Source organism: Heterodontus francisci, chromosome 5 (assembly GCF_036365525.1).
Source record: "Heterodontus francisci isolate sHetFra1 chromosome 5, sHetFra1.hap1, whole genome shotgun sequence".
NCBI classification, from domain to species: Eukaryota; Metazoa; Chordata; class Chondrichthyes; order Heterodontiformes; family Heterodontidae; genus Heterodontus; species Heterodontus francisci.
In genome coordinates, this window is record NC_090375.1 from 58484551 (window position 1) to 58509894 (window position 25344).

At 44.7% G+C, this 25344-nt stretch overlaps 1 protein-coding gene across 2 annotated transcripts in view; it reads right to left on the minus strand.

Moving 5' to 3' along the window:
• Positions 1-25344, minus strand: part of tbrg4 (transforming growth factor beta regulator 4) — a 61400-nt gene that overhangs the window by 35639 nt on the left and 417 nt on the right. Inside the window, exons 1-3 of one of the 2 annotated variants that reach the window (XM_068031506.1) lie at positions 21957-24987; positions 4812-5272; positions 3310-3633 (exon numbers count right to left, since the gene is read on the minus strand). In XM_068031506.1, coding sequence (XP_067887607.1) covers positions 3310-3633; positions 4812-5272; positions 21957-21996 — 825 coding nt within the window. In that variant the 5' untranslated portion in view covers positions 21997-24987. Of the gene's footprint in view, positions 1-3309; positions 3634-4811; positions 5273-21956; positions 24988-25344 lie in introns of those variants that run through there. The other variant, XM_068031507.1, reaches the window with a different exon arrangement.

Genomic DNA, 25344 nt, shown 5'->3' on the forward strand with positions numbered 1-25344 from the left:
AATCTATTGATTTCTGTCTTGAACATGCTCAATGATTGAGCTTCTGCAGCCTTCTGGGGCAGAGAATTTCACAGATTCACCACCCTCTGAGTAAAGAAATTCCTCCTCATCTCAGTCTCCTCAAGTGCCGTACCTGCAGGACTACGGACCAAATGCTGGAAGGTGGGATTAGAATAGGTGGATTGTTGTTCAGCCGGCACAGACACAATAGGCCAAGTGGCCTCTTTTGTGCCTTAAACTTTCTATGATACTAAATGGCCTGCCCCTTACTTTGAGACTGTGTCCCCTTGTTCTAAACTCACCAGCTAGGGGAAACAACCTATCCACATCTACCCTGTCATGCCCGGTAAGAATTTTGTAAGTTTCAATGAGATCATCTCTCATTCTTCGAAACTCTAGAATACAGGCCCAGTTTCTGCAATCTCTCCTCATAAGACAATCCCGCCATCCCATGGATTAGTCTGGTGAACCTCCGTTGCACTCCCTCTATGGCAAGTATATCCTTCCTTAGTTAAGGAGACCACAACGGGACACAATACTCCAGGTACGGTCTCACCAAGGCTTTATACAATTGCAGTAAGACATCATTACTCCTGTATTCAAATCCCCTTGCCATGAAGGCCAACATACCATTTGCCTTCTTAACTGCTTGCTGCACCTGCATACTAGCTTTTAGTAACTCATAAACAAGGACACCCAGATCTCTTTGGACATCAACACTTCCCAACCTCTCATCATTTGAGAAATACTCTGTCTTTCTGATTTGTACCACCAAAGTGGATCACTTCACACTTATTCACATTATTATCCATCTGCCATGTTCTTGCCAATTCACTTAGCCTGTCCAAATCCCCTTGAAGCCTTCCTGCATCCTCCTCACAACTTACATTCCCTCCTAGTTCAGTATTATCAACAAATTTGGAAATATTAGAATTGAACCCCATATCCAAATCATTTATACAGATTGTGAACAGCTGTGGCCTAAGCACTGATCCTTGGGGTACCCCACGAGTAAGAGCCTGCCATCCTGAGAATGACCCATTTATTCCTGCTCTCTGCTTTCTGTCTGTTAACCAATTCTCAATCCATTGCAGTATATTACCCCCAATTCCATGTGCTCTAATTTTGTTTGCTAACCTCCTGTGTGGGACCTTATCTAAAGCCTTTTGAAAATCCAAATACACCACATCCTTTATCTATGCTACAAGTAACATCCTCAAAAAACTCCAACAGGTTTGCCAAACATGATTTCCCTTTCACAAATCTATGTTGACTCTGCCCAATCATATCATTATTTTCCAAGTATTCAGTTATCTCATCTTTTATAATAGATTCCAACATTTTCCCAATACTGATGTCAAACTAAAGGGTTTCTCTGTTTTCTCTCTCGCTCCCTTCTTAAATAGTGGGGTTACATTTACTACTTTCCAGTCTGCGGGAACCCTTCCAGAATCTAGAATTTTGAAAGATAACCACCAATGCATCCACTATCTCTATTGCTACCTCCTTCAGTACTCTGAGATGTAGCTCATCTGGTCCAGGGGATTTATCAACTTTCAATCCAATTAATATTTTTCAGTACTACCCCTTTATTGATACTAATTACTCTCAGTTCCTCATTTTTACAAGTCCCTTGGTTCCATGGTATTACTGGCAGATTTTGTGTCTTCCTCTGTGAAGACAGACCCAAAATAATTGTTTAGTCTCTCCGCCATTTCTTCATTCTCCACCACAAACTCTCCTGTCTCTGCCTGCAATGGACCCACATTCATCTTTGCTCATCGTTTCCTTTGCGCATACCTAAAGAAGATTTAACAGCCCGCCTTTTATGTTTCTAGCTAGCTTGCATTCATAATCTCTTTTCCCTTTCTTTATCAGTTTCGTGGTTCTCCTTTATTGAACTCTAAATTGCTACCAATCCTCAAGCGTACCATTTTTTCTGTTGACCTTTTAAGCCACTTCCTTTGACGTAATGCAATCTTTATCTTCTTTTGTTAGTCATGGTTGATTCACTGTTCCTGTTGGGTTTTTGTTTCTTAGAGGAATGTATATTTGTTGTAAACTGTGTCATACTTCTTTAAATATTAGCCATTGCCTGTCTATTGTCAAATCTTTTAATGTATTTTCCCAATCCACCATAGCCAACTTTCCCCTCATACCTTCACAGTTTCCTTTGTTCAGATTTAAGACCCAAGTTTCAGAATGAACTATATCTCGTTCAAACTTAATTTAGAATTCTATCTAACTTTCTGCAGTGTAGTTACTGTTGTAATGTAGTTAACAATGGCAGCCAATTTGCACATAGCAAGATCCCAGAAACAGCAACAAGATAATGACCGGATCATCTGTTTTAATAATGTTGGTTGATAGATAAATGCTGGCCAAGTCACCAAGAGACCACCCCTGCTCTTCTTCTGACAGTGTTAAGGGATCTTTTACTTCCAAGCGAGAGGGCAGATGAGGACCATGTTTAATGCCTTATCCAAAAGATCGTACCTCCAATAGTGCAGTGCTCCCTCAGTACTGCACTGTGATGTCAGCCTAGCGTATATGGTCCATTCTCTGGAGTGGGGATTGCTACCACTGAGTCAAAGTTGACTGAATCTTAACAGGCAGATTCGGACAGATGATGGTAAATGTGGGAGCAGTCAGCTAATTCAAAAACAAACTGAATAGGTATTTGGCAGAGAAACTGCTTCAGGGTACGAGGTAGAGTAGTACGATATTTTTAAACTTTAAGAACAGCCAGATAGATTTGCATGGACATTTCCCTCGCCACATCAGTTTTCTCCCATGTTCGCTTGACTGAAAGCTCTTGCAGGGTTAGTACATAGGTGCCAGCTGCTCTGCAGTATGCCACCTAAGTGTCCACTCTTCATTTGTGAGTATAGTCAGTGTATAACATACCATGTGTTGTATGTGCAACTCTCCAATATACAACAGAACATGTGTTATAGAGTGCAATGCTCCAGTATATCAGAGACAGTGTGTTACATTGAATTTTCAGCATGTAACTGTCTATGCTTCTATGCTGGTGTTTATGCTCCACACGAGCCTCCTCCCACTCTATTTACTTGATCTCACCATAGCAACATATTCTTCTATTCCTTTTCCCATCATATTTATCGAGCTTTCTTTTAAATGCTTGTAACGCTTCAGCATATAACACATGGTGTTCCTAGTTGCAACACATATACAACAGCACACCTATACTTAACTTGTAAGTTTCAGAGTATAAGATAACACACTTTTAGTGGGGCGCAACATTCCTATGATGATGATAAAACACACTGTATGTGTAATGTATACCTTATCCTCCAGTCTGTCCATCAGAGCACGCGACAGGTGTCCGAGCTTTGTCATCAAAGTAGCCACAGTCTTTGCATCTGAGACCTCCGTCCACCGCAGCTCCACATTTTTTATTATGTCGCTAAGCAGCAGTTTCTGTCCGTCTGTCTGTGCATAGCTGGTATAGTAGTCAGCCAGCGAAGTGAGGTTTTTCAAGGTCAGGCGCCTCAACCGCCAGTGAATCTCGTTTTCAACAGACCGTAAAACATGGTTATTGACATCCAGTCTGATCACAAACAGGTTTCGCAGCAAGCTGACCAGATTCCCATTCCACACTGAAGAAATCTGAAAAGAAAAACTGACTGTGAGGGCCAGTATCAGCAATCCTCCTTGGGAATATGCTGTAGTACTTCATTTTCCCATTGGATGGCAATGTAACTGTCGTGTTCAAATGTCTCATGTTATATTGCAGTACCTGATTTCAGTCCAGAGGGCAGCGCATACAGCCTCAACACCCACAGCATCCAGTTACTTCTCTTTCACTCCCAGAGTCCTTACATATACTTTGTGACATTGCTGTACAGTTTGTTGCACAGTATGTGCAAAAGAATACAATGACACAACAAAGTTATTGGTGTAGTGAAGAGTAAGCTGGCAGCCACATGCTTTGGGAGTTGGAGTAATTTAGTGGTGTCGCTCAGATTTGGAGAAATTTCCAGGGTCCTAACCATGAGGAGGGGTCACACAGGGTTGGCTCACTGCCCTACATAACTTTTCCACAGCAGAGTTGAGCAGAAAGAATGCCTCATAGTTTGTGACCAATTTCCTAATTAACCCCCTTCTTACCCTCTTGTGGAGAGTCTGGCAGGGAGAGAGTGCAAGAACTGGAGTGTGCGTGCGTATGTATGTGTGCAAGCGAATGGGAATGTGACTGAGTGGGCATGCGTAAGGGAGACAATGACAGAGGGTCTGTAAGACACAAAGTGTGAGGGAGAGTGAGTGAGTATGAAAAAGTATATCAGAGCGTGTGAGAATGAGTGTGAGCGTGTGAAACAGAGTGAGCAAAAGTTTGAGAGGAAAACAGAGAGAATGCAAGTCAGAGGAAGTGTGAATGAGTGTGCGCAAGATAGAAAGTCTGAGAGAGTGTGTGCGAGTGCGAGATAGTTCATGCAAGACTCCAACCACAGCCTGATCCTAACTTCCAGACAAGGTTTTTTTAAATTCATTCTTCAGATCCTTAGATGCCCTACTACAACGGAATAGCTTGCTAGGCCATTTCAGAGGACAATTAAGAGTCAATCACTTTGGTGTGGGACTGGAATCACATTATAGACAGTATGAACATCAGATTTCCACCTCTAAAGAACATTTAGTCAACCTACTGGATTTTTACAACAATCTGACAACTTCATGGTCACTTTTACTATTACTAGCACTGAAAACACAACATAATATTCTAAGGTTTTTGACAACTCTGAGCACTTTGACGAGCGTGAATTTCACATGAAACAAAGCCAACTAACCTGGCTGTCGACAGTACTTAACAAATGCTGGAAGCGGTTATCTCCCAGGACATCCTGTGTCTCCAGCTTCTGTTCCACCACCTGGCGGCACAAGCGGATAAGGAGTGCAGCCGCTTGGTTCCCGGTGACCTTTTGACCCAAGGGAATCTGCAGGAGCTCCTCTGTGCTTAAGGCTGACTCGATCAGCTCATCCACCTTCATACGTTCTGGCTGGCAGGTATAGGCAGCGCGAGATGAGTCAAGTGGGTGACGGCGAGCAGATGTGTGGACACCAGCCAGCAACGCCAGTGACCGCTTTGGTTCTGCTGTACTCCATCTGCCGTTAGTTAGCACAGTGGCATGGGCTGGCACAGTGAGGAATGAAACACCCAGGTGCCGTGTGCATCTGTGTATCAGCCGAGCTGCCATCTTTGCTGCCAAGGAGTGGATAGAATCCCCTTTAACTTTGCATCTCACGGCATCTAAAGCAAAATAGAAATTGTGATGTTGATGTTAAAATGAATACATGTGTCTACAATAATGTCTCATTGTGCTTAACAGAGGAACCGGAGTCAGCCGTTCAACCCCTCAAGCACATTACACCAGTAAGATATTGGATGATCTGTACCTCAACTCCATTTACCCACCTTTGCTCCATATCCCTTGAAGCCTGATATCATTTTGGCTAATCTGCACTGCACCCCTTCCAAGACTAATATATCTTTCCTGCGGTATGGTGCCCAGAACTGTTGCAATACTCCAGATGGGGTCTGACCAAGGCTTCATACAAACATACACTCAGACATTAGCAGTCAACAAGATCCTACACACTGCATTTACTGAGGGAACAATGTTGGCCAGGACACAGGAGAGTTCCTGTGATCCTCTTCAAATAATATGATGGGATCTTTAATGTCCACCTGAAAGCCTTGGTTTAAAGTCTTGTCCAAAAGATAGTAACTCCAAAAATGCAGCACTTAGATTGTGTGCTCAAATTCTGAAGTGAGAGGTTGAAACGGCAACCATCTGACACAGATCTCGGCCACTGACCTAAACTAGTGTATGAATTAAAGCTTCTGGATGTTGAGTGAGCAACAACGCAATAATAGGCTGATGCAGGTATAGCAATGGGGTGGAAATGATTGAGATAACCATTGCACATGTACTGCATAGTTGAAAAAACCAACAGAATAGAAAATGTAATTCTGAAAGACCACTTCAACTCAAACTGTGGCTGCAGCATTAGAGGGTACAGGTTCAAAGGGCTGTTTTTTTAATTATCAGGATGTGAGGGTCACTGGGAAGGTCAGCATTTATTGTCCATCCCTAATTTCAACTGAGTTGCTTGCTAGCCTACTTGAGAGGGCAGTTAAGAATCATCCATATACAAAACCAAAATACCGCAGATGCTGGAAATCTTAAATAAAAACAGAAAGTGCTGGAAATACTCAGGTCAGGCAGCATTTGTGGAGAGAGAAGCAGAGTTAACGTTTCAGATCTGTGACCTTTCATCAGAACTGATGAACAGAATCAGTTTTGCACTTTTGTAGCATAAATGTTACTTGCCACTTATCAGCCCAAGCCTGAATGTTGTCCAGCTCTTGCTGCATGTGGGCAGGAACAGCTTTAGTATTTGAGGAGCTGTAAATCATCAGCGAACATCCCTACTTCTGACCTTAATTTGGAGGGAAGGTAATTAATAAAGCAGCTGAAGATGGTTAGGCCTAGGACACTACCCTGAGGAGGTCCTGCGGCAATGTCCTGGGGCTGAGATGATTGGCCTCCCATAACCACAAACAAGTATCTTCCTTTGTACTAGGTGTGACTCCAACCAGTGAAGTGTTTCCCCCCGATTCCCATTAACTTCAATTTTGCTAGGGCTCCTTGATGCCATATTCGGTCAAATGCTGCCTTGCTGTCAAGGGCAGTCACAGTCACCTCCCCTTTGGCACTCAGCTCTTCTGTCCATGTTTGGACCAAGGCTGTAATGAGGTCTGAAGCTGAGTGGTCCTGGCAGAACTCAAACTGAGCATCGCTGAGCAGGCTGTTGCTGAGTAAATGCTGCTTGACAGCACAGTCGACAACACCTTCCATCACTTTGCTGATGATTAAGAGTAGACTGACGAAGTGATAATTGGCTGGATTGGATTTGTCCTGCTTTTTGGGGACAGGACATATCAGGGCGATTTTCCACAATGTCAGGTGGATGCCAGTGTTGTAGCTCAACTGGAGCAGCTTGGCTAGGAGCACGGCTAGTTCCGGAGCATGTCTTCAGAACGACGGCTGGGAATTTGTTGGTCCTACAGACTTTGCAGTATCCAGTGCCTCCAGCTGTTTCTTGACATCAGATGGAGTGAATCAAATTAACTGAAGACTAACTTCCGTTATGGCGGGGACCTCAAGAAGAGGCCAAGATGGCCTCGGCACTTTTGGCTGAAGATGGCTGTAAATACTTCAGCCTTGTCTTTTGCACTGACATGCTAAGCTCCCCCATCATTGTTGGATTTTGAACTTGTATTCTGTGGATTACTAGTCCAGGCCTCTAGATTCCTAGTTCAATAGCAAAAAACACTACGCTATCAGGAAATAATTCTTCACAAGAACATTGTATGAACTTCAGTACAGAGGCAATAACCCTGGAATCAGTCAAGAAACCTTTGTACGCTGTGATGGCAGGTGGTCAACTGGGATTGCTGGTTTCTCCATTCCCTTCCTGCTTCACCCCACCTTCCCTGATGCTGCTGGTATCTCCATTCTCCTCCTCATGCACTGTCGGTATCTTCTTTCCCCTTTTTCTGGCATGATTGGCAATCCATCCCAGTGCCCTGTTTGTATCATCAAACCCTTTTCCCTGAATGATATTTCCATCTACCTATCCCATATGCTTTAGATATCCCCTAAACCCTGGTGCTGTTGCTATCTTTCATCTCCCTGGTGCTGCTGGTATTCCGAACACCCTTCCCCGTCACTGTTGGCAACTTAACACGCGCCAGTGCTGTTAATATCCCCCTTCTCCTGGAGCTGTTGGTATTCCTCACCCCCGGAACTGTTGGTATCCCCATCACCCTTCCCCTGGCACTGTTGGTATCTCAATTCCTTTTCCCTGGTAACTTCAACTACCCCTACTTCACACATCCAGCAGGGATAATCCAGGTAATTATAGACCGGTGAGCCTGACGTCAGTGGTAGGGAAGCTGCTGGAGAAGATACTGAGGGATAGGATCTATTCCCATTTGGAAGAAAATGGGCTTATCAGTGATAGGCAACATGGTTTTGTGCAGGGAAGGTCATGTCTTACCAACTTAATAGAATTCTTTGAGGAAGTGACAAAGTTGATTGATGAGGGAAGGGCTGTCGATGTCATATACATGGACTTCAGTAAGGCGTTTGATAAGGTTCCCCATGGCAGGCTGATGGAGAAAGTGAAGGCGCTTGGGGTCCAAGGTGTACTAGCTAGATGGATAAAGAACTGGCTGGGCAACAGGAGACAGAGAGTAGCAGTAGAAGGGAGTTTCTCAAAATGGAGACGTGTGACCAGTGGTGTTCCACAGGGATCCGTGCTGGGACCACTGTTGTTTGTGATATACATTAATGATTTGGAGGAAAGTATAGGTGGACTGATTAGCAAGTTTGCAGACGACACTAAGATTGGTGGAGTAGCAGATAGTGAAGGGGACTGTCAGAGAATACAGCAGAATATAGATAGATTGGCGAGTTGGGCAGAGAAATGGCAGATGGAGTTCAATCGGGGCAAATGCGAGGTGATGCATTTTGGAAGATCCAATTCAAGAGTGAACTATACAGTAAATGGAAAAGTCCTGGGGAAAATTGATGTCCAGAGAGATTTGGGTGTTCAGGTCCACTGTTCCCTGAAGGTGGCAACGCAGGTCAATAGAGTGGTCAAGAAGGCATACGGCATGCTTTCCTTCATCGGACGGGGTATTGAGTACAAGAGTTGGCAGGTCATGTTACAGTTGTATAGGACTTTGGTTCGGCCACATTTGGAATACTGCGTGCAGTTCTGGTCGCCACATTACCAAAAGGATGTAGATGCTTTGGAGAGGGTGCAGAGGAGGTTCACCAGGATGTTGCCTGGTCTGGAGGGCGCTAGCTATGAAGAGAGGTTGAGTAGATTAGGATTATTTTCATTAGAAAGACGGAGGTTGAGGGGGGACCTGATTGAGGTATACAAAATCATGAGAGGTATAGACAGGGTGGATAGCAAGAGGCTTTTTCCCAGAGTGGGGGATTCAATTACTAGAGGACACGAGTTCAAAGTGAAAGGGGAAAAGTTTAGGGGGGATATGCGTGGAAAGTTCTTTACGCAGAGGGTGGTGGGTGCCTGGAACACGTTGCCAGCGGAGGTGGTAGATGCGGGCACGATGGCGTCTTTTAAGATGTATCTAGACAGATACATGAATGGGCAGGAAGAAAAGAGATACAGACCCTTAGAAAATAGGCGACATGTTTAGATAGAGGATCTGGATCGGCGCAGGCTTGGAGGGCCGAAGGGCCTGTTCCTGTGCTGTAATTTTCTTTGTTCTTTGTTCTTTATCCCAGCACTTCTGCTATCACCCCCCTCCAGAGTTGTTCTCCCTAATACAGCCCTCATCTCCATTCCTTGAGGGCTATAGGAATTAGACATGAACATTTATGTCAGACAGACAGCTGGTTTAGCCATTCATCTCCAGACCTGGCTGGACCACATAAAGCATTATCGGGTCTTGCTCTCTCTGCCAAAACTCACTATTCTAGGATCATCCTGGAATTGGCTTCTCTTGTCCACTGCAAACCATCTTCCTTCAACCTTCCTTCCTCTCCCCTGCCTCCTCCATCCTCGCCTCCAACAAGTGCCAGGAACTCATGGAATTATTTGCCACTATGAATAAGACCATTTGTTCAGCTGCCTCTGCCGCTTCCCTCCCTTCTCCCCGCCTACTGGGTTCCCTCCTGCCCTAACCGTTAACTCACATCTTTCTCTCGTTTCTCCCCTCATGCCCTCTCCGAGGTCATCTTTTCCATGGGACATATATCCTGCTCCCTCGATCCTATTCCCACCAAACTGCCGACCACCCATTTTCCCTACCTGGCTCTCATATTCGCTGATGTTAACAGTTTCTTCTCTTTAGGTACTGTCCCCACCCCTTCAAATCTGCTGTCATCATCCCTCGCCACAGAAAACCCACCCTTGATTTTTGTTCTTGCAAACTACTGCCCTCCAACCTCCCTTGCTTTTCCAAAGTCCTTGAATGTGCTGTCACTTCCCAAATCCATATCTATCTTTCCCACAACTCCATGTTTGAATCTCTCTCATCAGGTATCCGTCGCACTGCAGTACTGAAATGGCCCTGGTCAAAGTCACAAATAATATCCTACGTAATTCTGGTAAACTATGCCTCCTCATCCTTCTCAACCTGTCTGCAGCCTTTGACATGGCTGCTTACACTACTCCCCTCTAATTCTCTTTTCCATTGTCCAGCTTGGTGGGACTGCCCTCACCTGGTTCCAATTATCTATCCAGTCATAATAGAGGCTTCTTTTCCTGCTCTTGCACCATTATCTCTGGAGTCCCACAAGGATCTATCTTTGGCCTCTTCCAATTTCTCATCTACGTGCTGCCCCTCAGTGGCAACAACTGAAAACCGTCAAGTTCCACACTCGTATCTCTCTCAATCCTTCCACTGTCTCTAATTTGTCACACTGCTTGACCGACATCCAACACTGGATGAGCAGAAAATTCCACCAACTAAATATTAGGCAGACAGAAGCCATTGTTTTCAGTCTCTACCACAAACGTCATTCCCTACTGGTTACATCTCTCTCCCTGGCAGATGGGTAAACCAGACCATCGCTGACTTGGTGTTGTATTTGAGCCCAAGATGAGCTTCCGACCACATATCCGCTCCATTATTAAGACTGCCTATTTCCACTTCTGTAACATCGCCAATTCCGCCCCTGCCTCAGCTCATTTACTGCTGAAACCCTCATCCGTGTCTTTATTACCTCTAGACTTGACTATTCTGATGCTCTCCTGGCCACCCTCCCACCTTCCACCCTTCATAAACTTGAGTTCATCCAAAACTCTGCTGCCAATATACTAATTCACACCGTCCCATTCACTTATCACCCCTCTGTTCACTGGCCTACATTAGCCCTCAGTCTGGCAACGCCTTGATTTTAAAATTCTCATCCTATTTTCCAAATCCCTCCATGGGCTCACCCCTCCCTGTCTATACTACCCACTGAGATCTCTGTGTTCCTCCAATTCTGGCATCTTGCACATCCCCAAGATAGTGGTTGCACTGTTTTGATCTTTCAGAATTCCCTAGATTCCAGAACGACCCCCATGGATGGGAAGGTAGCAAAGGTTAGAGATAGGTGGGAGAGAGAAAACAGGGAACTAACTATCGAACAATTTGTAATAGGGAAAATGCTAGAATCTATTACGAAGGATGTGGTAACAAGACACTTGAAAAATCACTATAATTAGGCAGAGTCAAGATGGTTTTATAAAAGGGAAATGATGTTTAACAAATCTATTAGAATTTTTTTTTTGAGATACAGCACTGAAACAGGCCCTTCGGCCCACCGAGTCTTTAAGGATGAGTTTTAAGGATGTAACTAGCAGGACAGATAATGGGAAACCAATGGCTGTAATATATTTTAATTTTCAGGTATACAATAAAGTGCTACACAACAGGTTGTTACAAGAAATAAAAACAAGAAATGCTGGAAATACTCAGCAGGTCTGGCAGCATCTGTGGAGAGAGAAGCAGAGTTAAGGTTTCAGGTCAGTGACCCTTCTTCAGAACTAGCAAATATTAGAAATGTGAAAGGTTATAAGCAAGTAAAGCGGGGATGGGGCAAGAGAGAACAAAGGAGGTGTAGATAGGACAAGGTCACAGAATAGCTGACCAGAAGGTCATGGAGCAAAGGCAAACAATATGTTAATGGTGTGTTGAAAGACAAAGCATTAGTACAGATAGAGTGTTAACGGACTGAAAATTGAACAGCCGCAAGTTTTTTTTTTATTATTTAAAAATACAGCACTGAAACAGGCCCTTCGGCCCACCGAGTCTGTGCCGACCAACAACCACCCATTTATACTAACCCCACATTAATCCCATATTCCCTACCACCTACCTACACTCGGGGCAATTTACAATGGCCAATTTACCTATCACCTGCAAGTCTTTGGCTGTGGGAGGAAACCGGAGCATCCGGCGAAAACCCAGGAAAAAAAAACAGTGGGTAAGCAAACTGAACAAACTAAGATGAAATAAAATAAAATAAACACACAAAAAATATATTAAAAAAAGGAAAAAGAAAAAAACTGAAAATAAAAGTAAAATGCAGGGCTGGTCATGCTCTGAAATTATTGAACTCAATGTTCAGTCCGGCAGGCTGTAGTGTGACTTTAACTGGTGCTAAAGGCATCTTCTGGTCAGCTATTCTGTGACCTTGTCCTATCTACACCTTCTCCTTTGTTCTCTCTTGCCCCACCCCCGCTTTACTTGCTTATAACCTTTTACATTTCTAATATTTGCTAGTTCTGAAGAAGGGTCACTGACCTGAAACCTTAACTCTGCTTCTCTCTCCACAGATGCTGCCAGACCTGCTGAGTATTTCCAGCATTTCTTGTTTTTACTTCAGATTTCCAGCATCCGCAGTATTTTGCTTTTATTATAGGTTGTTACAAGAGATTAGGACTCATGGGATTGGGGATAATATATTAGCAAGGATTGAGAATTGGTTAATGGACAGAAAACAGAAAGTAGGAATAAATGGGTCATTTCGAGATTGTAGGGTCTAACTGGTGGAGTGCCGCAAAGATCTGTGCTTGGGCCTCCGCTATTTACAATCTATATATGTGAAGAGAAAAAGATTAGTGAAGACTAATGTAGGTCCCTTATAGTCATAAATGGGGAAATTATAATGGGGAACAAAGAAATGGCAAAACAATTAAATACATACTTTGGTTCTGTCTTCACAAAGGAGGACACAAATAGCCTCCCAGAAAATGTTAGGGAACCAAAGATCGAATGAGAGAGAGGAACTGAAGGAAATCAGTATTAGTAAAAAAAAAGTGCTAGGGAAATTAATGGGGTTAAAGGCTGACAAATCCCCAGGGTCTGATAATCTACATCCCAGAGTACTAAAGGAAGTGGCCCTGGAAATAGTGGATGCATTGGTGGTCATCCTCCAAAATTCTATAAACTCTGGAGCAGTTCCTACAGATTGGAGGGTGGCAAATGTAACCCCACTATTTAAAATAGGAGGGAGAGAAAAAACAGGGAACTACAGATCAGTTAGCCTTACATCAGTAGTGGGGAAAATGCTAGAGTCTATTATAAAGGATGTGATAGCAGAACACCTGGAAAGCATAAACGGGACTGGGCAAAGTCAGCATGGGTTTACGAAAGGGAAGTCATGCTTAACAAATCTACTGGAGTTTTTTGAGGATGTAACTAGTAGAATAGATAAGGGAGAACCAGTGGATGTGGTGTATTTGGATTTTCAGAAGGCTTTTGTCCCACATAAGAGGTGAGTGTACAAAATTACAGCACATGGGATTGGGGATAATATACTGGTATGGATTAAGAATTAGTTGACACACAGGAAACAGAGTAGGAATAAACGTATCATTTTCCAGGTGGCAGGCAGGGACTAGTGGGGTACCGCAGGGATCAATGCTTGGGCCCCAGCTATTCACTATATATATTAATGACTTGGATGAGGGAACTAAATGTAACATTTCCAAGTTTGCAGATGACACAAAGCTGGCAGGGGGGGGGGGGGGGAGGGGGGGTGGGGGGGGATGAATGTGAGCTGTGAGGAGGATGCAAACAGACTCAAATGTGATTTGGACAAGTTGGGTGAGTGGGCAAATGCATGGCAGATGCAGTATAACATGGACAAATGTGAGGTTATCCACTTTGGTTGTAAAAACAGAAAGGCCGATTATTATCTGAAAGGTGATAGATTGGGAAAGGGGGAGGTGCAACGAGACCTGGGTGTCCTTGAACAGCAATCATTGAAAGCAAGCATTCAGGTGCAGCAAGCAGTTATAAAGGTGAATGGTATGTTGGCCTTCATTGCAAGAGGATTTGAGTACAGGAGCAAGGATGTCTTACTGCAGTTATACAGGGCCTTGGTGAGACCACATCTGGAGTATTGTGTGCAGTTTTGGTCTCCTTATCTTAGGAAGGATGTTCTTGCCATGGAGGGAGTGCAAAAAAGATTTACTAGGCTGATTCCTGGGATGGCAGGATTGACGGATGAGGAGAGATTGGGTCGACTAGGCCTATATTCACTCGAGTTTCGAAGAATGAGAGGGGATCTCATAGAAACCTATAAAATTCTAACAGGACTAGACAGGCTAGATGCAGGGAGGATGCTTCCAATGGCTGGGGAGTCCAGAACCAGAGGTCACAGTCAGGATACCGAGATGAGGAGAAATTTCTTCACAGAGGGTGCTGAACCTGTGGAATTCTCTACCGCAGAAGGCAGTGGTGACCAAGTCATTAAATATATTCAAGGAGATAGATATATTTCTTAATTCCAAAGGGATCAAGGGATATGGAGAGAAAGCGGGAACAGGGTACTAAATTAGACGGTCAGCCATGATATTTTTTTGAATGGCGGAGCAGGCCCGAAGAGCTGAATGGCTTACCCCTGCTGCTATTTTCTATGTTTATATCAATGACTTAGATGGGGGGGCCGAGTCTAATATATTCAAGCTTGCTGACGATACAAAGTTAGATGGGGAAGTAAGCTGTGGGGAGGGTGCAATGAGGCTGCAGATGATGTATATTATGTGGAAGTGTGAAATTGTCCACAATAATAGGATGAACGGAAAAGCAGAATTTTTAAATGGTGGGTGACTAGTAAATGTTAGGATTCAGAGTGATTAGGCTGTCCTTGTACATGAATCACAGAAAGTTAATATCCAAGTACAGCAAGCAATTACGAAGGAAAATATTAAAACAGAAAATGCTGGAAATCTTTAGCAGGTCATGCAGGACCTGTGAAGAAAGGAACAGGGTTAATGTTTCAGATCAACGAAAGCTCTGATGAAAAGTCATCCACCTGAAATGTTAATTGTTTCTCTCTCCATCAATGCTGCCAAACCTGCTGAGTATTTCCAGCATTTTCAGTTTTCATTCCAAATTTTCAGCATCCACAGTATTTTGTTCTTGTAGGAAAATGATACTTTGCCCTTTGTTGCAAGGGGTCAGAGTACAAGAGTAAGGAATTGTACAGGGCTTTGGTGAGACCACACCTGGAGTACTGTGTATAGTTCTGGTCTCCTAAACCTAGGCAGGATTATACTTGCCTTAGGGGGGTCGGGTGCAATGAAGGTTCACTAGATTCATTCTTGGGACGAGAGAGCTGTCCGATGAGCAGAGATAGAGTTCAATGGGCCTATATTCTGTGGCATTTAGAAAAATGAGTGCTGATGTCATTGAAACATAAGAAATTCTTAGAGGGCTTGAAAGGATAGACACTGTGAGGCTGTTTTTATGGCTGGTGAGTCTAGGAGTCAGAGCACAGAAACAGGCCCTTCGGTCCATCGCGTCTGTGCCAGCCATCAAGCACCCATCTATTCTAATCCCATTTTCCAGCACCTGGCCAGTAGCCTTGTCACTCTTTGGCCTCCTTATCTCGACAGACAATAGGTAAGCGCCTGGAGGTGGTCAGTGGTGTGTGGAGCAGCGCCTGGAGTGGCTATAAAGGCCAATTCTAGAGTGACAGGCTCTACCACAGGTGCTGCAGAAAAATTTGTTTGTCGGGGCTGTTACACAGTTGCCTTGTATGCTATGGCATTTCAAGTGCTCATCTAAATACTTCTTAAATGTTGTGAGGGTTCATGCCTCTACCACCCCTTCAGGCAGTGCGTTCCAGATTCCAACCACCCTCTGGGTGAAATTTTTTTCCCTCAAATCCCCTCTAAACCTCCTGCCCCTTACCTTAAATCTATGCCCCCTGGTTATTGACCCCTCCGCTAAGGGAAAAAGTTTCTTCCAATCTAACCTATCTATGCCCCTCATAATTTTGTATACCTCAATCAGGTTCCCCCTCAGCCTTCTTTACTCTAAAGAAAACAACCCAAGCCTATACAGTCTCTCTTCATAGCTGAAATGCTCCAGCCCAGGCAACATCCTGGTGAATCTCCTCTGCACCCTCTTCAGTGCAATCACATCCTTCCTATAGTGTGGTGACCAGAACTGGACATAGTACTCCAACTGTGGCCTAACTAGCATTTTATACAGCTCCATCATAACTTCCCTGCTCTTATATTCTATGCCTCGGCGAATAAAGGCAAGTATCCCATATGCCTTCCTAACCACCTTATCTACCTGTGCTGCTGCCTTCAGTGATCTATGGACATGGACACCAAGGTCCCTCTATACTTCCTACAGTCCTACCATCCATTCCCTTGCCTTCCAAAATGCATCACCTCACACTTCTCAGGATTAAATTCCATTTGTCACAGCTCCGCCCATCTTACCAGCCCATCTATATAGTCCCATAATCTAAGACTTTCCTCCTCACTATTTACGACACCACTGGTCACAGGATCCACTCGCATAAACAACCCTCGACCATCACCCTCTGCCTCCCACCACTGAGCCAATTTTGGATCCAATTTACCAAATTGCCCTGGATTCCATGGGCTCATACCTTCTTAACCAATCTCCCATGTGGGTCCTTATCAAAAGCCTTACTGAAGTCCATGTAGACTACATCAACTACTTTACCCTCATCTACATATCTAGTCACCTCCTAGAAAAATTCAATCAAGTTTGTTAGACAAGATCTCCCCCTGACAAAGCCATGCTGACTATCCCTGATTAATCCCTGCCTCTCCAAGTGGAGATTAATCCTGTCCTTCAGAATTTTTTCCAATAGTTTCCCTACCACTGATGTTAGACTCACTGGCCTGTAATTACCTGGTTTATCCCTGCTGCCCTTCTTGAATAATGGTACCACATTCGCTGTTCTCCAGTCTTCTGGTACTTCTCCTGTGGCCAGAGGGGATTTGAAAATTTGTGTGAGAGCCCCTGCTATCTCCTCTATTGCCTCACATAACAGCCTGAGATACATCTCATCTGGGCCTGGGGATTTATCCACTTTTAAGTCCGCAGAAACAGCTAATACCTCCTCCCTTTCAATGCTAATTTGTTCAAGTATATCACAATCCCCCTCCCTGATCTCTACACCTACATCGTCCTTCTCCATAGTGAACACAGATGAAAAGTAATAATTTAAAACCTCACCTATGTCCTCCGGCTCCACACACAGATTGCCACTTTGGTCCCTAATGGGCCCCAGTCTTTCCCTGGTTATCCTCTTGCCCTTAATATACTTATAAAACGCCTTGGGATCTTCCTCTATCTTGCCCGCCAGTGCTTTCACATGCCCCTCTTCGATCTCATAATTACTTTAAGTACCCCCTACACTTTCTATACTCCTCTAGGGCCTCCGCTGTTTTCAGCCCTCTGAATCTGCCATAAGCCTCGTTTTGTTTCCCTTCTCCAATCCTCTATATCCCTTGACATCCAGGGTTCCCTGGGCTTGTTGGTCCTAACCTTCACCTTTACAGGAACATGTTGGCCCTGAACTCTCACTATTTACTTTTTGAATGACTCCCAGTGGTCTGATGTAGACTTTCCTACAAGTAGCTGCTTCCAGTCCACTTTGGCCAGATCCTGTTTTATCATATTGAAATCAGCCTTCCCCCAATTCAGTACCTTTATTTCCGGTCCATCTTTTTCCTTTTCCATAACTACCTTAAATCTTAAGAAGTTATGGTCACTATCCCCGAAATGCTCCCCCACTGACACTTCTACCATTTGTCCAGCTTCATTCCCCAGGATTAGGTCCAGTGTTGCCCCTTCTCTTGTAGGACACTATCTACTTGTAGCTCAAAAAGCTCTCCTGGATGCACATTAAGAATTCTGCCGCCTTTAAGCCTTTTGCACTACGACTATCCCAGATGATATTGGGGAAGTTGAAATCCCCTACTATTATTACCCTATTATTTTTATACCTCTCAGATTTGCCTACATATCTGCTCCTCTATCTCTCTCTGACTGCTTGGAGGCCTGTAGTACACTCCCAGCCAAATGATTGCCCCCTTTTTGTTTTTAAGTTCTACCGATATGGCCTCATTTGAGGAACTTTCTAAGATATCATCCCTCCTTATTGCAGTAATTGACTGATTGATCAACAGTGCAATGCCACCTCCTCATTTACACCCTCCCTGTCACACCTGAAGATTCTATACCCTGGAATATTGAGCTGCCAGTCCTGCCCTTCCCTCAACCACGTCTCTGTGATAGCAATATCATATTCCCATGTGTTAATCAACGCCCTCAATTCATCTGCCTTACTAATAAGACTCCTTGCATTAAAATAGAAGCAATCCAGCCTTGCATTATTCGCTTGTGCCTTAACAGATCTATATTTGCTCTGCCTTCCAGACTGACTTAGTTTCTCTTCTATGTTTGACTGTGCATCACCCCTTACTGTACCTCCACTCTGTATCCCATCCACCCCCCGCCTCCCCAAACAGCACTAGGAGACCTCCCAGCAAGGATGTTAGTTCCATTCCGGTTCGGGTGCAACCCATCCAACTTGTACAGGTCCCACCTTTGCCAGAAACAGACCCAGTGATCCTGGAAACTAAAGCCCTCCCTCCTGCACCATCTCTTCAGCCACACATTCTCTATCCTCCTATTCCTATACTCACCAGCACGTGGCACCGGGAGTAATCCAGAGATTACAACCTTAGAGGTCCTGCTTTTTAATCTGCTACCCAGCTCCCTAAATTCTTATTGCAGGACCTCATCCCTTTTTCTACCTATGTCGTTGGTACCAATGTGTACCATGACCTCTGACTGCTCACACTCCCCCTTCAGAATGTCCTGCAGCCACTCCGTGACATCCTTGACCCTAGCACCAGGGAGGCAACATACCATCCCGGAGTCACGTTTGCGGCCACAGAAACGCCTATCTGTACCCCTTACGATAGAATCCCCTAAAATTATAGCTCTCCCACTCTATTTCCTCTCCTCCTGTGCAGCTGAGCCACCCATGATGCCACAGACTTGGCTCTTGCTGCATTCGCGAGAAGCCATCTCCCCCCCAACAGTATCCAATGCAGAAAATCTGTTAGATAGGGAGATGGACCCAGGGGAGTCCTGCACTACCTGCCTAGTTCTTCTACTCTGCCTGGCGGTCACCCATTCCCTTTCTGCCTGAGCAGTCGTTACTTGCGGTTTGACCACCTCCCTGTACGTGCTATCCACAATGATCTCAGCCTGGCGGATTCTCCACAGTGTCCCCAGCCGCCGATCCAGATCCGAAACACAGATTTCGAGTAGCTGCTGCTGGAGACACTTCCTGCACATGTGTTCATAGTCTCAAGATAAGGGATTGGCCATTTCGGACTGAGATGAGGAGAAATTTCTTCACTCAGAGGGTTATGAATCTTTGGAATTCTCAACCCAGGGGGATGTCGATACTCAGTCAATAAACAGGGTGAGATTGATAAGGTTTTTGGGCACTAAGGGAAACAAGGAATTTGGGGATAAGGCATGAAGTCGCACATAGAAATTCAGCCCTAATCATATTGAATGGCAGAGCAGGCTCAAAGGGCCGTAAGACCTAGTCCTGCTGCTATTTATGTTCCAAGGCAAAGTATGAGCAGCAGCAATATGAACTAAATGGTACAATTTTAAAGGGGGGGGGGGGTTGCAGGAGCAGAGCGACCTGGGGGTGTATTAACAAATCTTTGAAGGAGGCAGGAGAAGTTGATACGGCTGTTAAAAAAGCTTATGGGATCCTTGGCTTTATAAATAGAAAAATAGAGTACAAAAACGATGAAGGTATGCTAAACCTTTATAAAAACACTGACGAAGCCTCAGCTGGAGTATTGTGCTTAATTTTGGGCAACACAGTTTTGGAAGGATGTCTAGTGATTCGAGAGGATGCAGAAGAGATTCACTAGAATCATACCAAGGATAAGGGACTTCAGTTATGTGGAGAGTGTGAAGTTGGTTTGTTCTCCTTACAGCAGAGAAGTTTAAGAGGAGACTTGACAGAGATATTCAAAATCAGGAAGGGTTTTGTTAAGAGTAAATAAGGAGAAACTGTTTCCAATACAAGATAGGTCAGTAACCAGACAATATTCAGTGTATTAACACCTAATCTGTACTAATGCTTTGTCTTTCAACACACCATTAACATATTGTTTGCCTTTGCTCCGTGACCTTTTGGTCAGCTATGTGGCCTGGTCCAATCTCGACCTCCTTTGTTATCTCTTGCCCCACCCCCACCTCACCTACTTATAACCTGTGACTTTTCTAATATTTGTCAGTCCCGAAGGGGCACTGACCCGAAACGTTAACTCTGCTTCTCTTTTCACAGATGCTGCCAGACCTGCTGAGTGGTTCCAGCATTTCTTGTTTTTATTTCAGTAACCAGATGATACAGATTTAAGGTGATTGGAAAAAGAACTAAATGTGATATGAGGAAACCTTTTTTGTTAAAACACCAATTGTTATGATCTGGAATGCACTTCTTGACAGGGTGGTCAAAGCAGATTCAATAACATTCAGAACAGAATTGGATAAATACTGGAAGGCAAAAAATTGACAGGGGTACGGGGAAAGAGCAGGGGAGTGAAACTAATTGTATAAGCCGAATGACCTCCTTCTGTATGGTATCATTCTATGATTCAATAGCAATACTTAGTCCTTTGGAAACGTGATTTAAATGAAGGTTCCACAGTTGCAAAGACAAATGACAAAGTAAATTGCTCATACAGCAGAAGGCTGGGGCACGGGGTGTTGGGGAGCTATAAAATAAAAAATCTGGAAGTTAGGCAGAACTTTTTCATTCAGAGGAAGCAAGGGTGGAATCATAGAATAAAGGGGTTCAGGATGCAATTAAACAAGTTCTGAAGAGAGAAGAAAGTGATAAAAAGAAGCTTTTTTGCCTAAATATTGGATACTTTGCTGCTGACCTTGGTATACACTGGGATAATTATGAGCTGGTTGGTATTAAGCTGCAGGAATATACATTACAGTCCAGGATATAAAGGGGTCAGTTCAGCTGCATTATTCCTCAGGAGCAATTCCTGATACTTTTTCGCTGGCATTCTATTCAGTTGGCCACTTTGATTTGATACAGGTATGCTTGATATTTGGCTGCAAGAGTCAGAAGCATTTTGAGTACATATTTTCCAACTAATTGACACCTTGTGAATAATTACGAGAGGTGGGAGAGTCAAGAACAAGAGGACATAATCTTAAAAATAGAGCCATGCGATTCATGAAAGAAATCAGGAAACACTTTGTCACACAAATGTTAGTGGAAAGCTGGAAGCCTCTCCCCCAAAATGCTGTGGGTGCTGGGACAATTGAAGCTTTCAAGACGAGAATCGATAAGATTTCTGAGAGACAAGAGTATTAAGGTATATGGAACAAAGGCAGGTACAGATCAGCCACAAATGAACTGAAGAGCAGAGTAGGCTTGAGGGGCTGAATGGCCTATCCCTGTTCCTGATGTTCACAGATGACACTGACAAATACTGTTTCAGAATAACAGTGTGGGATATACCTGTATACCTTTATGCGACTCGGGAGTCAGCCTCAAGATAGCAGACAAATTGGACAATTCAGTAGCTCCATGATAGCCTTTTGTCATGTAAAAAGTGACTGTTTTTCAAAGACCGTATTTATTTTTAACATTGCAAAGGACAAGCATCTTTACTACTCTGAATTTTCAGAGAACAGTATGATTACAATTACTATAAATATACCATTTGTACTGAGTACTTTTTATTTTTGTTTAATATTAAATAAATTTATGTTTGGGTTATACCCTGAGCCCTGGTCTGAGAAGACTATTTATCCACCTAACCAAAGGCAAGGAGATCATAAACTGACAAGCGATAGGGCTCCAGCAAGCCGAGCTCACAGTAACAAGAGATCTCGGTTTGACCACTTGGCCTCACAATAAAGGCCTGCTCAGGTCACAAGAAAAAAACCCGACCCGAACCCGACAGAACCACAACAGACCCGAGCCCGACCCGAGTCCCTCCATTTTTTCCTGTGCCCGACCCGACCTAACCACCGGAATGTTCCCTTTACCTACCTTGTGACTCCCAATCTGCAGGAAACTGCAGCATGAGCATGATGACGTCGTAGAGACACTCACTCGCTCACTGCTCAGACTCAGAGTTTCCCTCTTTGACATTCCGGACTCCCAGCTCAGGTAGGTTTTTTACTTTTAACACTTCTTGCTGTGTGTTTCCGACCCAGACCCGGCCCAAGCCCGAAAGCCAGACCCGGAAGAGCGACCCAACCTGAAACCGACACGTCGTCGGGTTCTGTCAGGTTCAGGTCGGGTAGCAGGCCTTTCCCTCACAACGTGCGGATGCATATTGGGGGTGATGAAAAATTATGAACTAACTTTGTTTAGACCAAATTGCTGCTTCCACAGTTTTAAAAATGGTGTTCTTACAGGAATGTGTTTGATCAGCATCCTCCCTTTTCTGATTCAAATGGTTCCAAACTGCACAGTACTGGGTAGAGATAGCTTTGATGAGGAAATTCCATAAATGATATTTGGAAATTCTAAGACTAAGCACGTGAATCAGCATTTACTTTGAACTGAAATATGTGGAGTTAGGGCACAGACCAGCAATGATCTCAGTGAATGGCAGAACAGGCTCGAGGGGCTAAACAGCCTACTTCTGTTAAGGAAAAACAGGCCCTTCAGTCTATTTGATCTTCTTCCTGAATACCATCATTACAACGTCCCCCTTACAGTATCCAATTCTTTCTCAAATAAGTCCAGTATCCTAGCCTCAACAATTCTTGCTCGAAACCAACTCCACCTTGTGTAAAGAACTACTCCCTGGTGCCCATCAAACAGCTGTCCCTCACAGGGAAGCTAGCACAGGTAGCACTGGGGAGACAGATGGGGATTTAGCCAATGTCAGGGAAGAGGGGATACCGCAGCACCTGGGGAGATTGTTCCAGAATTAGGAGAGTAGATGAGTGGATGAATGAGGAATGGATGGGGAGGAGTTGATGAGGTGTGAATGGGAGGAATGGCTGGGGGAGCGGGTGAGTGAGAAAGAGAAGACTCGCATTTATATAGCGCCTTTCATGGCCATCAAACATCTCAAAGAGCTTTACTGTCAATTAAGTACTTCTGAAGTGTAGTCACTGTTATATATTCTTATGACTGGGGAAACAGTTCTAGTTTGATGTTGAGGTTAACAATCCATTCAGCGGCTTCAGCTGATGCAGTGTCACTGGTTGTGATAACACCAGGAATGGATCTCTCAGGCTAAGAATTCAATAGGTGGTCTGATTTGGATGACCACATCTTCCCTGGCTCATCAAGTGGTTGAGGGTTGTCCAGATTTTCTGTGGGAGGTTGAAACCTGGGACTTCACCACTTGGGTCTGTTATCACGTTGTGGTTGGTGATGTTAGCAGTCAACAAGGAGGTGCATCATCGAGAGGTGAGGCTGTCGTCAGTTTGCGGGATGTGTTCCAGTAGGGGCTACGAGATTTCAGGTGTGTGTGTGGAGTTTTATGATATCCTATATCAATGGGAGTGCTTCATTAGCTGTCAGCCAGTGGTATTCTTTGAGGAGAATCTTCTCCCTGCAGACATCAGGAGATTCAATGTATGCTAGCACAGGAAGCCACTCCAGTTGTGTTGGCCTCAACGTTCCAGAAATAAGCCCGATAATTGCCCGGAGGTAGAGTTCTGCCATATTTGTGTGGTGGCTCCTGAGCCAGGTTGAGCCTGCAGTACGCTGCTGTTGGGTAGACCAGGGCTAGTGAAGCAGTGCGTAGTGTGTAGGCTCCGCTGCCCCAGGTGGTACCAGCCAGCTTCCTTATGGAGATTCACTCCTGACCTTGACGCCTGTGTTCTGGAGGTGTTGCCAGTAGGTCAATGTATGGTCAAGAGTGATGCCAAGGTATTTTGCTGTTGGGTTGTGGGTGAGTGGTCAGCCGCAAACCTCGATGTGAAGTTCTTCCCTGGCCTTCGAGTTGTTTGGGTAGAATTGGGCTTCCAGAGAACATAGATCTTCAGTGAGTGTTTGCTCAATGTCCTGAAGTTCTTTAGCCTGGAAAGCTAGATCCAAGTCGTGAATATATATGAAGAGATGTGACTTTGTGGGAGGGAGGTCACTGGTGTATATATATATATAGGCCAGTGTGAGAACTGATCCCTGTGCGAGCCCGTTGTTGGTTATGTATGAACAGCTGATTTGATCTCCAAGGTGCACCCAGAACTGTCGGTTGCTGATCACGGAGTTGGTTAGTTGTGGGTTTTTCACACAGCAGATGATTTTGAAGAATGTAAGCAGCATGTCTGTATGCCACACTGTGACATAGGCACAGGATAGTCAACAAAGGTGGTTCCTGTCTTTAGGCCTTTCTGAAAACTGGTCCCATATCTGAGGTCAGCGTCAGGATCTTCTTGAAGCAGTTGTGGCTTGTGCAAAAAAATTGCCATTTTTGGCAGTTGGCAGTGGGGCGAGAGGCATTGCTGCTTCCGGGATGGGGCTCAGTCTGTTTAGCAGATGTTCCAGGACCTTATATGTTATTGAGAGCAGGGCGATGGGGTGGTAGCTTCGTGGGTCATTGAGTGGTTTCCCTGGCTTGGCAATGGCCACTATCTTAGATTGGCCCCAGACGTCTGGAATGGTGCCTGTGCTACAGATGTTGACAAACAGCTTTGCTAGCCACTTCCTTCCCTGTGATTCGATGTTCTGTCGACTCCTGCTGCTTTGCCTGGCTTGGCAGCCGATAAGGCACTGTCCACTTTCTCTTTTGTGTAAGGGCTTGAGATGTCTGTCTGCTTTGGAATAGTCTTGAGAGACTATCAGGGCTGCTTTTATCATCCACTTATCTTTCCTGCTGACCAGTATCATTGGCTTTATTGGGAGTTGTGAAGCTACGGCATCAGCATTGACTCTGGACCGGTGTTGTGGTTGTTACTTGGCTGCTCCCAGTCAGCAGAGAGGTTTCCACGCCTTTCGACTTGAGTGCATGAAATCAATGTTCTCTGCTGTTTCCCACCATCTTCTGAGGCATCCTTCGTTAAGGGACTTGAGGAGTGCTTTTGCCACGTTGGGGTCCTCACTTTCCCTGTATTCTTCGAGCAGCTGTTCACTTTCCTGGGTCCAGCAAGGGATAAAGGGATTGTGAAACAGTTGGGGGGGTTGTTTGAGGGGGGGGGGGGGGGGGTGGTAGAGGGATTGTGAAACAGTTGGGGGGGGTTGTTGGGGGGGGGGGTAGAGGGATTGTGAAACAGTTGGGGGGGGGGTGGGTAGAGGGATTGTGAGACAGTTGGGGAGTTGTTGGGGGGGGGGGGGGGGTAGAGGGATTGTGAGACATTTGGGGGGGTTGTTGGGGGGGGGTAGAGGGATTGTGAGACAGTTGGGGGGGTTGTTGGGGGGGGGTAGAGGGATTGTGAGACAGTTGGGGGGGTTGTTGGGGGGTGGGGGAGTAGAG